Source organism: Chenopodium quinoa, unplaced genomic scaffold (assembly GCF_001683475.1).
Source record: "Chenopodium quinoa cultivar QQ74 unplaced genomic scaffold, ASM168347v1, whole genome shotgun sequence".
Classification (NCBI taxonomy): domain Eukaryota; kingdom Viridiplantae; phylum Streptophyta; class Magnoliopsida; order Caryophyllales; family Amaranthaceae; genus Chenopodium; species Chenopodium quinoa.
Window position 1 is genome coordinate 3,072,320 of NW_018742309.1, and position 12,867 is coordinate 3,085,186.

At 35.2% G+C, this 12,867-nt stretch overlaps 1 protein-coding gene across 3 annotated transcripts; it reads left to right on the forward strand.

Annotated features, from left to right (window-relative positions):
* Positions 1 to 1,959: 1,959 nt before the first annotated feature.
* LOC110688135 (auxin response factor 1-like) lies at positions 1,960 to 12,620 on the forward strand. 3 transcript variants are annotated; one of them, XM_021864840.1, is made up of 15 exons: positions 1,960 to 2,357; positions 3,575 to 3,723; positions 4,844 to 4,947; positions 6,476 to 6,571; positions 6,689 to 6,745; positions 6,989 to 7,141; positions 7,258 to 7,342; positions 8,130 to 8,220; positions 8,358 to 8,522; positions 9,608 to 9,727; positions 9,804 to 9,879; positions 10,101 to 10,266; positions 10,345 to 10,778; positions 11,617 to 11,807; positions 11,982 to 12,620. In XM_021864840.1, exons 2-15 carry the CDS (start codon positions 3,678 to 3,680, stop codon positions 12,151 to 12,153), a joined length of 1,956 nt encoding a protein of 651 aa, XP_021720532.1. In that variant the 5' UTR covers positions 1,960 to 2,357; positions 3,575 to 3,677; the 3' UTR covers positions 12,154 to 12,620. The 3 variants fall into 3 exon arrangements, with proteins under 3 accessions (XP_021720532.1, XP_021720523.1, XP_021720541.1); XM_021864831.1 differs by having other exon boundaries at positions 3,596 to 3,723; XM_021864849.1 differs by having other exon boundaries at positions 1,960 to 2,179; positions 3,596 to 3,723.
* The last annotated feature ends 247 nt before the right edge of the window (positions 12,621 to 12,867 follow it).

Sequence of the window (12,867 nt, forward strand, 5' to 3'; positions counted from 1 at the left end):
AAACTTATATTGATAAGATTCTTATGAGGTTCAACATTATATTGAAAGGAGTCTCAATCCCATAACATATGGCACATTACCTAATAAGATTCAATGCTTTGAGAAAGGTTGATGAAATTAAGGGGTTGAGTGATGCTCCTTGTGCATTTTGCAAAGGATACATCATACGTGTCATGGACTATACTTGTCTATTTGATTCACATGTTTTAAGAACATGTGGTGATAGATTTCAATAAAAAAACCAATAGAAAATTAGAATGCAATTTAGAAATTCCTAAATTCCTTGCGGAATGATGAAGGAAGATTCTTGATGTAAGGAGATGAATATTATTATAACATTTAGAAGTTGCAAATTCATATTTATGAGAATGTCTACTAAAGTCTCTAAATTTATTTCTGAGCTCATAAATGATCTCAAAAATTGCGAAGGATGTCTATCAGGCAATATGATAAAGCAGTCATTCTCCAAGTTGGGAGAAAGGGCAAGTGACTTATTGGGTCTAATACATACGGACGTATGTGGACCAATGAGTACACCTGCAAGGCAAGGTTATCGATATTTCATTACCTTCACTGACGACTATTGTAGATATGGTTATGTCTACCTTATGTCGAATAAATCTAAATCCTTTGAGAAATTCAAAGAATTTCAGAGTGAAGTTGAGAATCAACTTGGCAAGAAGATTAAAGCACTTCGATCGGATCGAGGTGGCGAATATTATAAGTGGAGGAGCAACGTTTGGGGTTCTATTCTCTCCCTAATTGACAGTCAACCGCAACGAGGAAGTCTCGCTTCACAGGTATAATTATGTGATTCTTGGGTGTTATGCATGTGATCCTGTTTTAGGTGCGTATGAATGTGATTCATGAAATTCCGCTTAGAGTACCTAAATTCTTACAATATGGAGGCTAATCGCAAAACAAATTGACATGCTAATTTTGGTGTTGAATCGAGCTCCAAATTGGCTACCTTTGAGGTGACCCTAGAGGTCTTCATGATATTTTATTGGAGAATTTGGTGGGGTTGCTTTGACTAGGTAAATTTCGTTTGGGTTTGTTTTTGCTGTTTGTTCTGCTATTTTTTCTTCTTGGAATTCGTTCCTCTCTTACAATAAAAGAAAAAAAATGATTAGATGTCATTACATTTAAAATTATTCAAAACAAAGTAAATCGAATCATTATATTTACAATTACATAATTCACGATAATCACTCTTTTTTTCCCTACCATTTAAGAATATTCGAACCTCATTAATACATTGTTCGTACGAAAATACATGTCGATTCGAATTGTCAATTTACTCCAAGGCCTTGTTTGGTTGACAACATAAAATGGGGGAAGTGGAAATTCATGGGATTTGATAAATTGAGGAGTTTTTTAGTTGACACAAAAGAGCAATAATGAGGGAATTGGAAATTCATGGGAATTTCAACTTCCCACAAAACAAGGAAAGTAATTACCTAGCCCCCCCTAGGTCAATCAAAATTCATGGAATTTCTAAATTCCTCCAACCAAACAAGTTTAGGAAATTCATAGGAATTTCAATAGGGAAATAACTTCTCATGAAATGCAATTTCCTGTGGGAATTTAATTCCCAAGTCAACCAAACAAGGCCCAAATATTTAAACTTTAACACATATAACACATTGAACGAAGATAAACAAATAAAAAAATTTCTTTCTTTTAACCACCGATAAATCACACTATTTACTCAAATAGTTTAATTCGAAATTGACTATTATTCAAACTTTAGCACACCTTACATTCATAGAAAACTCAAATAAAATATGTAATTATTGTTGATTTTTGTTTAGCTAATTCAAAGAACTCCTAATTTATGACCTTTCTACTTAATTTTAAAGAAATTGTGATACGGATAACTTTGTACAATTTTTAAATTCAACAAATTAAAAAAAAAAAAACTTTTCAAAAAAAAAAAATTAAAAAAAATAAAAATTAACTGCTGTAAATAAATTAAATTAATAATTGAAGGGAGGGGAAGGAGCTGTCGGCTTCGACCAGGCAAAGACGATCCAAATCCACATCTCTTTCCTGCAGACAACCCTTTTACCTCCCAATTCCCCCCACACCCACTTCTTCTTTTTTCATTTTCTCTCTCCTCTTTTTTATTTTTTTTTTTGTTTCTCCAAACCCTATTTTTTTTTCTACCTAATTCCCCGTAAGTTTTATTTTTCCCTCAAATTTATATATATTTTTTGCTTAATTAGTTGAATATCTGAGATATATAGCTGATTTTAGTCTTGTATCCTATTTTTCAAAATTTTAATAAAATTGGAACTTGATTTATGGGTCATTTTGATCTAATTTTAGTTCAGATCGGTCCTCCTTTTGTTGAGGTATGTAGTTTTTGATCTTTTAGCTTAGTTGTAGCAATTAATTTAATTAGAATCTGTAGCATTATTTTTAAGTTGAATTTAGTGCTGAATTTTTGCTTCTATATGGTCATTTTTTTATTTATTTATAAGTTTTTGGAAATGGGTGTTTATGGGATTTTACTGGGGTATGATGAAATTTATTAGGATTTGATGTTAACCTTACTTGATGAAAGTTGCAAATGTCAAAGTGAACTATTGTTGATCTAAGCAGTTGTTTGTGAAATATTATTACAAGGGGTTTTATGAACAATGTATGGTTGATACATATGTCGTGATTTTATGGGTTTTGTTTCGAATTGATGGGCTCCATTCACTTACGGGTGCCGTGTTTGAGGGATGTTTGTTGTGTTTTATAGGTTATTGAATGTGCACATTCTGTATTGTTCAGTTCAGTGTGTTTTTCATCGTTTGCTTGTGTAATTTATGCATTTTGATAAGAATTTGAGTATTTACTACGGAGTGAACACATTTTTGTAGCATGATTATATCAAAATAAACGGCCACAAATGATCTAAAGCTCAGTGATGGGTTTTATGAACTACTAGGTGATAGAGAAAACATGACAACTAAAATGACTTGCCTATTATTGGAGGTAGTATGTATCTCAATTTAGTTTTGGGTGTAGTGATGGTTTAATATCGGTGGAGTCTTGAAGAATTTATTCAGTTGGAAAAGTTCTTATCGAAGAATCTGCTACCCTGGTATAATAGCCAGTTGTATTTATTTACTTCCTTTGAGACATTCAAGGTCTTAAAGTCAGGGAAGTTGTTTTAAGTAACGGGTAGGGAGGGGGCCGGGGGGGAGGGTGGGTGGGGAATGGAAATACAAAGCATGTGAAAGAAGTTTGATTCCGGATCTCCGGTAAAGCTTACTGATCTTTAAATGTTAAACTGCATTGCTTGTTAGACTTGAATTGGATCAATGGTGCCAATTGTGATTAATTCCGTAAATCTAGAAGGATACAATGTTGTCTAATATGTTAAACTCCTAGTCTAATCCCTGCATTATATATATCATCTTAATTGTGCATGTGTCTGAAGCATAGTAAAACTACTGTTAATCACTCACAATTTGATTAGTAAGTGTGATCCGAGACCACTTGTCTAATACTCAAATAGAATACCTGTTGGCGGTACTCATGTTTAACACGTCAGAGTGACCTGTTCTACATTTCACAGCTTCCCTTGCACGTTTTGCAGTAACAAGTTGTACATTACGCAACCTCAGGGAGGAATTCTTATTATAAACAGGGTGATCTGGTGTGACTCTGGGTAGCTTCTCATGGCGCTCCAAGGCATTCATCAGTCTGCTGGACAGCCAGAGCAAGGTTCGAATTGTTTTTTCTTTTTCAGTCTGTGTGTTATGAATTTTGCTTATCCTATAGGGTACACGAATAAGCATAATTGATGTTTTAGGCACTATAGGCAAGTTGGCTGTGAGAAAGGCACTCAATATAATTTAATTTTATTCCCAATATATTTACCAAAATTTTTTTTATTCCCAATGTATGCTTTTATACGTGTGAAATTTATATATGGAAGTTTTAGCTCATCTTATTTTTGAATAGTTCATTTTTCTGTATTCGGTTTAGACTTAGGTCCTTGATGTTGGATTGTGCATCAATGAAAATATTTCTTACCATTTCCCTTTGTCTTCTTTCTAATTTAGAGTTTTACATGCCAAGTTTCTGTGTTACTGTCAACCACCTGTATCAGACTAATGTTTCTAATGTTTAAAACAAAGATTTGGTTTATACTTGTATACAGATCCTGTATCAAGTTTTTAGATCTTGTTTAATACTATACTAGATAGAGCATTTATGGTGTATAATGTGTGTTTCCAGTTTGGGTGACTCCGTAATTATCATAAAGGGTTCTTTCGGTTAGAAATCCACTGAGTTTCATCCGGTACCTAGACCAAAAAGATAGATAAGATGTATTTATTTTAGTCTGGTGTTTTACATTGATATATGTTATTATACAAATAAATCATGTATTTTTTTCCAATTGTTTATCATAATACTTACTAGATCATCTATAAATCTATTTTTTTTATACCAGTTTTTATTATCACATTCTAACCATAAATTATTTTGTGCTATGTGTAAGTGTAACTTTGTGATTTTTTTTTTCTTCTGAAATTTTGGTGCCCGGTGGGTGGTTTATTGGTGGATAATCGTGGCATTGGTGTCTACTTCTTTAATGTCGGGTTGAACATTGGTTAAATGGGCTTTATTGGTTCATTTGATTGTCAAAACTTCTTTGGGTCCAAATTTCCTATCCTACTCTGTCCACGTTTTGATTTAATGTTGGAAAAATGGCTCTGCTTTTCAAGTTCTGGAAGCAGCTTGGATAATTTTGGTGCTGCTATCTTGTTTCTTGTGACTGCCTGATACACCATGTTTGTATTTCCCTCTGATTTTTAATGTCATGCCTAATCATGTACAGATGCTTTGTACAAGGAACTCTGGTATGCCTGTGCTGGACCCCTAGTAAATGTTCCCCGCCAAGGGGAGCGTGTTTACTACTTTCCTCAAGGCCACATGGAGCAGGTAGGTGGATCTATTGTTTTTATTCTAATTGTTCAAAACTCTGGATTTCTTGTCACATTGATGAATTTTCTTTACAATTTTTGTATTCTCCCATCACTTTAAGTGTTCTCTTTCAATTTTATATGTGAACAATCCAAATATGAATGCATGCTCTTTAAGCTACTCTTTAATTAAAAGAAAAATAATTAAATAAGTCTTCTTTTTTAATTGTTAATGAAGTAACTTAAAATCCGTCTTTTATTTTTGGGCTGGGGAGAAAAAGGAGGGGGGGGGGGAGGGGGAGGGGGAGGGGAGGGCTTATTCTAACTGCTGAAGTTTAGAGAGGCATACAGAAGAAGGGGAGTTACATAAAGTTTATATGCCTAGACAAATAATTGTGTAAGAGTCTCTTTGATAAGCTTTGCTACTTGAAACTTAGAATGTATGCATGGAAGGCTGGAGACAAATTATGTCTCCAAGTTATAAAATTTTAAGAAAAAAATTCTTGGCAACTAACATTTTATTCAATAATCAAACAAATGAATTCATTGGAATTATTTACCAAAGATAGTGACATCAGTTGAATTCAGGTCTGGTCTTAATCTGCACACCCCTATTCACTAGTGTTATTTTTGCATGCGTTTACTTATTTAATTTATACAACTGATTTTTATTGATTACAATTTTACAACTGAAGTCATGATTACTACCGACTACTTTTACTGGTTACAAGTGTTTTTTAGAGGGGGTCTTCGGCATCATTTACTTTTGTAATTTTGTAAATAAAAATTTTCGCCTTTTCGTTGAAAATAACAAATTACGCTGTGTTTTGGGAAGAAAGAAATGTAAAACATCAAGCCACTAAATATAATTTTCGAGATTACATTTTGACATTGAAGAAAACAAAATAGTCTTCTCGGCTTTTGCTCCTACTTTGCCGGAAAAACCTCTTCCCTGCATGTAGCACTCAGGATAACCTCCCCCGCCACCTCTCTAAGCAATCAAGTCTTATTAATCTGTGAAGTAGTTGTGTCAGTGGGAGGAATAAGATTAATATCCACAAGCATCAAAAGGTTGCGACAAATTTAGTTCAGGTGTTTGGTCTCTAAATTTTGTTGGTGATGATGTACAACTCATATTTTTTTCCATTTGTGGTAATCATATTTTAGATCTGGTTTGTTGGAAGTGGCCTTCCTAGTGGAGATTGAAAATTCAGGAGGGGGGAGAGAAAGTGAGACATAAAGAGGGTAATGAAACCATGGCTATGGCAGTATGGCTTCTATTAAAGAGCACAAGAAGAGAGACTTGAGGGTGAAAGTTATATGGGTCAAAAAGATAGAAACTGATGATGGGCAAAATTGTGTTTTAACTGTTTTTACATTGATGACAAGGATAAATCAGATTTTTTGCTTGTAACAATTATATATATATATATATATATATATATATATATATATATATATATAGGGTCAAATGAGAAGTTTCTTAAAGTGAGAAGGATTTATACATTTTTATTCTGCTGATGTGAATAACCCTTTTCAATCTACAGCTTGAAGCATCAACACATCAGGGATTGGAACAACAGATGCCTTCATTTAATTTGCCATCTAAAATTCTTTGCAAAGTGGCTCATATTGAACTTCGGGTTAGTATTATTACCATCACTGTGATTGGTGGATGCCTTTGTCTATACACTTCTCCCCTTTCATTAAGGCTTCTTTGATTTGTGTGTGATGAAATTGGTTTGATGTTCGCTGTATAGGCTGAACCTGAAACAGATGAAGTTTATGCTCAGATAACTCTGGTTCCTGAAAGAGATGTGAGTCTCTGTTTCAACTCCTTTCTCTTTGACACATCTCTCACTCTCACAAAAGATAGACAAGATTCACATGTCATCTACATCTTGTGATTGTTATTATGAGCAATAGGAATTTGATTTGCACAGTTTATTTTGTTGCTAATTTTGGGCTATGTAGCCTTAGTCTGTTTCAGCTCTGTGAGTATTAATGTTTATCAAAAGTATCAATGTTTATCTAAAATTAAATGCCTTCCTGTTTCCCAGCAAAGTGAAATTACAACTCCTGATGAACCAGTGGCTGATCCTCCAAGGTGCAATGTGCATTCATTTTGCAAGACACTAACAGCTTCTGATACTAGCACACATGGTGGCTTCTCTGTGCTTCGGAGGCATGCAGATGACTGCTTACCACCCCTGGTTAGTCTTTTCTGCTCAATCTAGTAATTTTCTAAGGGGAAGATGGAGAATTTGGTGCTTAAAATACTTTTTTTCTTTATTCTGTTCGTTTGATGCTGAACTTCTTCACTCTGCAGGATATGTCCCAGCAACCACCTTGGCAAGAGCTTGTGGCTACTGATCTCCATGGTAGTGAGTGGCATTTCCGTCACATTTTTCGAGGTGAGCACACTTGTATTTATGACAATGTGTTTTTGCACCTAGTTAATCTTTTGAGAAGTATGTTAGTTGATACTTTCTTTGACAAAGACCAAGGGAAAAGCCTGGAAAATCAGAAGAAATGTACAGAATGGTCTGCGCCTTTGGTGCGCCTCATTAGAGTGAGGCGCAATAAATAAAAAGAAAAAATTTTGGTGAAAAAAAATTTTGTGCACATCATCAAAATTGCCTTTATCTGGACAATAAGGTGCATTTCACCTTTCGCCTAGGTGTACCTTTGCATACACTGATCAGAAATATTGGCAGTCCTTTCTAAACTAGAAACTCTGCAAGGCAGATCTTGATAGCCCTGAAGCTAAGCTTGAGAAGCTACATAATAGGAATGAATTCCTTGACAAACTCAAAATTCCGCTTCTCATCTGTATCATCTTGATATGATGTGCTGGATTACTTACCTGATCTTTGTGTTATTATGGTGCTATTACATGATATTCTACTTGGCAATTCGATGAACCAAGATGCAGTAGTATCACGAAGATATTAAAAATTCTGCTGCTAGTAGGTTATTAGATATGTATGGCTGAAAATGATGTGTGACCATGTTTATACTTCCTTGAGGTATTGATGGTTACCGCAATTGTGTTTAATGCTTTTGTACAGTCTGCATAAGTGCATATACCATTGTGATCGTTTATTTGGTACTCTATAATCAGTTTTGCTATTCTTGGCTTTTATGGGAAACCAAGTTATGAATCTGCAAAAGTTGCTTATCTTTAAGGAAATTATGCAGGGCAACCAAGACGCCATCTACTGACTACAGGTTGGAGTGTTTTTGTCAGTTCCAAGAAACTAGTTGCTGGGGATGCATTTATTTTTTTGAGGTAAAATCTCTAATATTGTTTTGGTTATTTAACCCTTGGGGGGGGGGGGGGGTGAATATCATAAAAAGTAGATATATTATTGCCTTCTACTTGACTTTTTAATACCAAATTTATCTGTCCTATTTACTTATTGACAGAGGTGAAAATGGAGAACTGCGTGTTGGAGTAAGGAGGGTAATGAGGCAGTTGAACAATATGCCATCTTCAGTTATTTCTAGTCATAGCATGCACCTTGGTGTCCTTGCAACAGCAGCCCATGCAATTCAAACTGGAACCTTATTTTCAGTTTTCTACAAGCCAAGGTTCATGATATTTTAATTTAATTTTGTACATTCTAGTACACAATTGTATCCATTTCGTTGCAGTTTTAAATAAAGGTTTATTGTTGTGTGTGAAATCATTAGCTGACATCTATTAGGAATACGTAATGGACACACTCCATGATGATTGAGTCTAGAAACTAGGATAGCTTCTCTGTTGATGGCTGCTTATGTCGGGATGCCACCTGTTTGATCAGTTTGCCTTAAATATTGTTACTTAGTGTTATCCTTCTTTTTGTTTTTGTTAATATATTTTTTTTCCTTCTCTTTTGATCCTTTATTTATCTATAATGCTGCATATGGATAGCTGTTAGGCACTTAACTCCTACACTCCAACAGAGCAAAAATCACTTTTTGTTGGTGTTTGTAGCTCTCTAACTTGGTGCAGCATGCTAGTTGCTCTGGTTACATTTTTTTTAAACATAAATCAGACATCTTATACAGTATGGACAGTATTGGATATGAAAATCTGCTTCTCTTTATCTTGATTTTACTTTTCTTTTCTTTCTTTTTTTTTTTTTTTTTTGGGGGGGGGGGGGAGAGGGGGGGGGGGGGAGAGGGGGGGGGGGTGGAGGGGGGATAGGGTGGAGAAGTATTTTTGTGGCATGGGAAGAAGAAAAGTGATTACATAATAGGATTTCTGATATGTAGAACAGAAAATGATGGGTTACATGGTAAATGAAGCAGTCATTAACCTTTACTACTTCATACTTGTTTTTTTATGGTTAAGCAGAGATGAATCTTTCAACTTATTGGGATTTACCCTTCTCTCTCTCTCTCTCTCTTTTTTTTTTTTTTTTTTTTTTGTTTGTAGGGGTCTCCTAGTGCATGTATTCTGTACTTCCTCCATTTCACTAAAATTACAACATTCAAACTGTACTTATACTTATTCTATAATTTTATTGGTTAGCAACCCATATACATCCTCTCTTGTTACTTGAAACATTTTGCATATTGAAAGTATTGCAATTTTTGTGAAATGGATGAAGTGTATTATTTGATCATTGGACTCCATAGTTCTTTGTTTCCATTCACATAAATTTCTTACAAGGGCTTTATTGTGACAGAACTAGTAGGTCTGAGTTCCTTGTGAGTGTGAACAAGTACCTTGAGGCCAAGAGCCACAAGCTTTCTGTTGGGATGAGGTTCAAAATGAGATTCGAAGGTGATGAAGTTCCTGAGAGAAGGTATATATCGTTCTGGCCCTTGCCTTATATTGTACTATATCTACTTGCTTATCTGCTTGCTTCTGTAATCTGACAGGTTCAGTGGCACAATTGTTGGTGTCAATGATACTTCATCATCAAGTTGGGCCAACTCTGAATGGAGATCTTTGAAGGTATAGGTCTTTCCTGAGAATAATACATATAATGCTGTTTAAATAATTTTGCAGTCATGTAAAAGTGTGAGATATTCTCCTGCTACACATACACACATCAATTTTAACTTGAGGCTAGTGAGAGGAGTTTACTAGTACCAAATATTACTTATTTTCAAGGTTGACTGAGTTGATTCGAGTGTCATAAAGTGCTACATTATATCTGATGCATCCCTTGGCAGGTTCAATGGGATGAACCATCATCAATTATGCGCCCAGAGAGGGTTTCCCCTTGGGAATTGGAACCGCTAGTAGCAAATAGTTCTAGCAACTCCCAGCCTACTCAAAGGAATAAGCGGCCACGACCTGCGGTGATGCCATCGTCAGCGACAGATTTGTCTGCAATGGGTACATTTCTATTTTTTGCTTGGGTTGATGTTCTTAAATATGGTGTTTTATTTATCTTTATTCTTCTTGTCACGTTAGGAATCTGGAAGTCACCGGTTGAATCTTCTGCTGTGGCATGTGCTGAAGTCGACTGTACCCGTGGTCAATTTTCTTCCGTGACAAAGGCTGGTTCAGTAGGTTTCACAGCAAACAGTTCCCTTCCTGTGCTATCCAGCCATTCCATTTATTGGTCCCATAGAGCAGAAAATGCATCAGAGTCTCTTGGTTCAGTTGTAAACAAAGAATCTGGCGAAAAGAGAAAGAGTAGTGGAGCTGGCTGCCGTTTATTTGGAATTCAGCTTTTTGATCATTCCAATTTGGATGAAACTTCTACCAGGGGTGGTGAGGATCAACCTGTTCCATCTCTGGAAGCTGAATCTGATAGATCCAATGTTAATCAACCTGATGTACCTTCCCTGAGTTGTGATCCTGACAAAATTTCTCTGAATAAGCAAAGCCGTACGTGCACAAAGGTAACTGTTTTCTCATTGATAAATATGATAATAGTTCATTATTGTCCTATGTTTTGCCATTTTACTGAACCTCCTCTTATTGACTTTGAAAGTGCTTAGAAAGAGAACATTTCAGAGATGTGATGGGGCTATAACTGAACCTTGTAATTTCTAATTTGTAACTCCTTGAAGTAAAGCTCTCTTGCCGTGATAGTTAGAGATACACGGGTTGCAGTCAAATGTGCATTGTTTAGATTATTTGTGAGGTGGTCTGTTTGTTCTTCTTGTTCCCTGTTATACCTTAGCCGTTTTGCTATTTGATTTCTTTTTGTTGTTTATTGTGAAGTTAGCATTTGTTTTTACCTTGGTGTTGTTTATTTGGAATCTTGTTTAGCTGATATTTTGGGTGAAAGAGTTTTGGTCATTAGGATGAGGAATGTTTTATATTGAAATACGATGATTCCATGACCGAAGTACCAAAATTTGTCTGTTTACAAGGCCATTGTAAGCCAGATTTCTGTTGATCATAGTGTATGAGCTTCTGATGCTGCATTTTGAACATAGTTTGTACTTTTGCATTAAAATATGTAATTCTGAATTCTTAGAATTTTAGAACCATTACTTATTTGTTATTTTTTTACAAGAGAAACTTGTTATATGCTTTCTTTTTAAATTTTTTTCTGTAAGCTATTTGCCATTGTAAACTAAGAATCTAAGATGGTAAGCCTTTTGCCCATTAATTGTTTCTGTTGTCCTAAAAGAAGGAAACAAAGGTGGAGCATGGAGACTTTACTTCTCCACTAGCTTTTTGAAATATATTGAAATGTATTTAATATTGCTGATAATGGTATTATATCAGGTTCATATGCAAGGTGTGGCTGTTGGGAGGGCAGTAGATTTGACTCGCTTTGACTGTTATGATGACCTCCTTAAAAAACTGGAGCAGCTGTTTGATATTAAAGGGGAACTTTGTTGTTCATCAGGGAAATGGCAGGTTGTCTACACAGATGATGAAGATGACATGATGATGGTTGGAGACGATCCATGGCAGTAAGTTTAGATAGGAGTATTTCCTGATGCAGATTCCCCAACATATGGACATACCAATAATTGAAGAAGTGGAATAAATAAAAAAAGCCTTGGCCTAAGTAGAATTTATCAGCCAACAGTTTGAATATTTGGTGTGTTATTATACACGTTCTGACTTGATAGTCTTATTTTCAGGGAGTTTTGCAGCATGGTCAGAAAAATCTTCATCTACACATCGGAAGAAGTCAAGCGTCTCTCAACTAAGAGTAAAATTAGTGTTGAAGAGGAAGCAAAACCAGGCTATACTGATGCTGAAATGCCTGCTGCCTCAGAGGAGCAGTCATCTGCTGTGGGACCAAGTTGCTAGCTTTTGCTATCCAGCAATCTTGAGAGGAAATTGAAAAATCGCCTTAGTTCAAGTCAAAATAATGATAGTTTATAGACAACTAAAATTGCAGTAAAGAAAAAAAGAGGGAGTCAAGGAATCAAGGAAGAGGGGAAAAGTTGATAGTAAGCGGTTGTGATATGGTATGGAATATGGATGAAGCTAGTAGGCAGCATATAAAGGGGAATTACCGACTTGCTGCTGCCCGTCGTAGTAGTTTTTGTTTTACAGCTTATGTTTTGTCAAGGAGGGTCTCTGTTACTTTCCTCATCAAGAAATTAAATAGGCTAAGGAAGCTGGTCTCCTCTACTTCATGTGTTCTTATACATGATGAGAGCTGACTATTTAGTTTGCCCCTTGTATCGCCCCTCTTCCGATGTTGTATGACAGATAATACCTTCCTTTTGTATATATAAACATGTCTATTTATAGTTGGGTTTGGTGTTTTATATTCTCTCTTTTATTTTTAAAAGTTATTTGTAATCAGTTTATTTTAAAAGAGTTATTCGCAATCAAATTAACAACATTTAACAAAGCATCTTAGATCACTTTTCACTTTTATAAGTGCCTCAATTTGACTTTTGAATTATTCACATACATCACTTTGACCAATGTTTGTATGTAAAATTAAATAGTTTTGTGGGTGTTTGTAAGAATCGTATCAATGTATTGTTCTTGAATATCAATTTTTATAAC

Excerpts from the sequence above, each read along its gene's own strand:
- LOC110688135 (XM_021864840.1), top strand. The coding sequence starts at position 3,678 with ATGGCGCTCCAAGGCATTCATCAGTCTGCTGGACAGCCAGAGCAAG. Across the intron at positions 3,724-4,843 it reads TGCTGGACAGCCAGAGCAAG|ATGCTTTGTACAAGGAACTC; the intron begins GTTCGAATTGTT and ends AATCATGTACAG. Across the intron at positions 6,572-6,688 it reads TGGCTCATATTGAACTTCGG|GCTGAACCTGAAACAGATGA; the intron begins GTTAGTATTATT and ends TTCGCTGTATAG.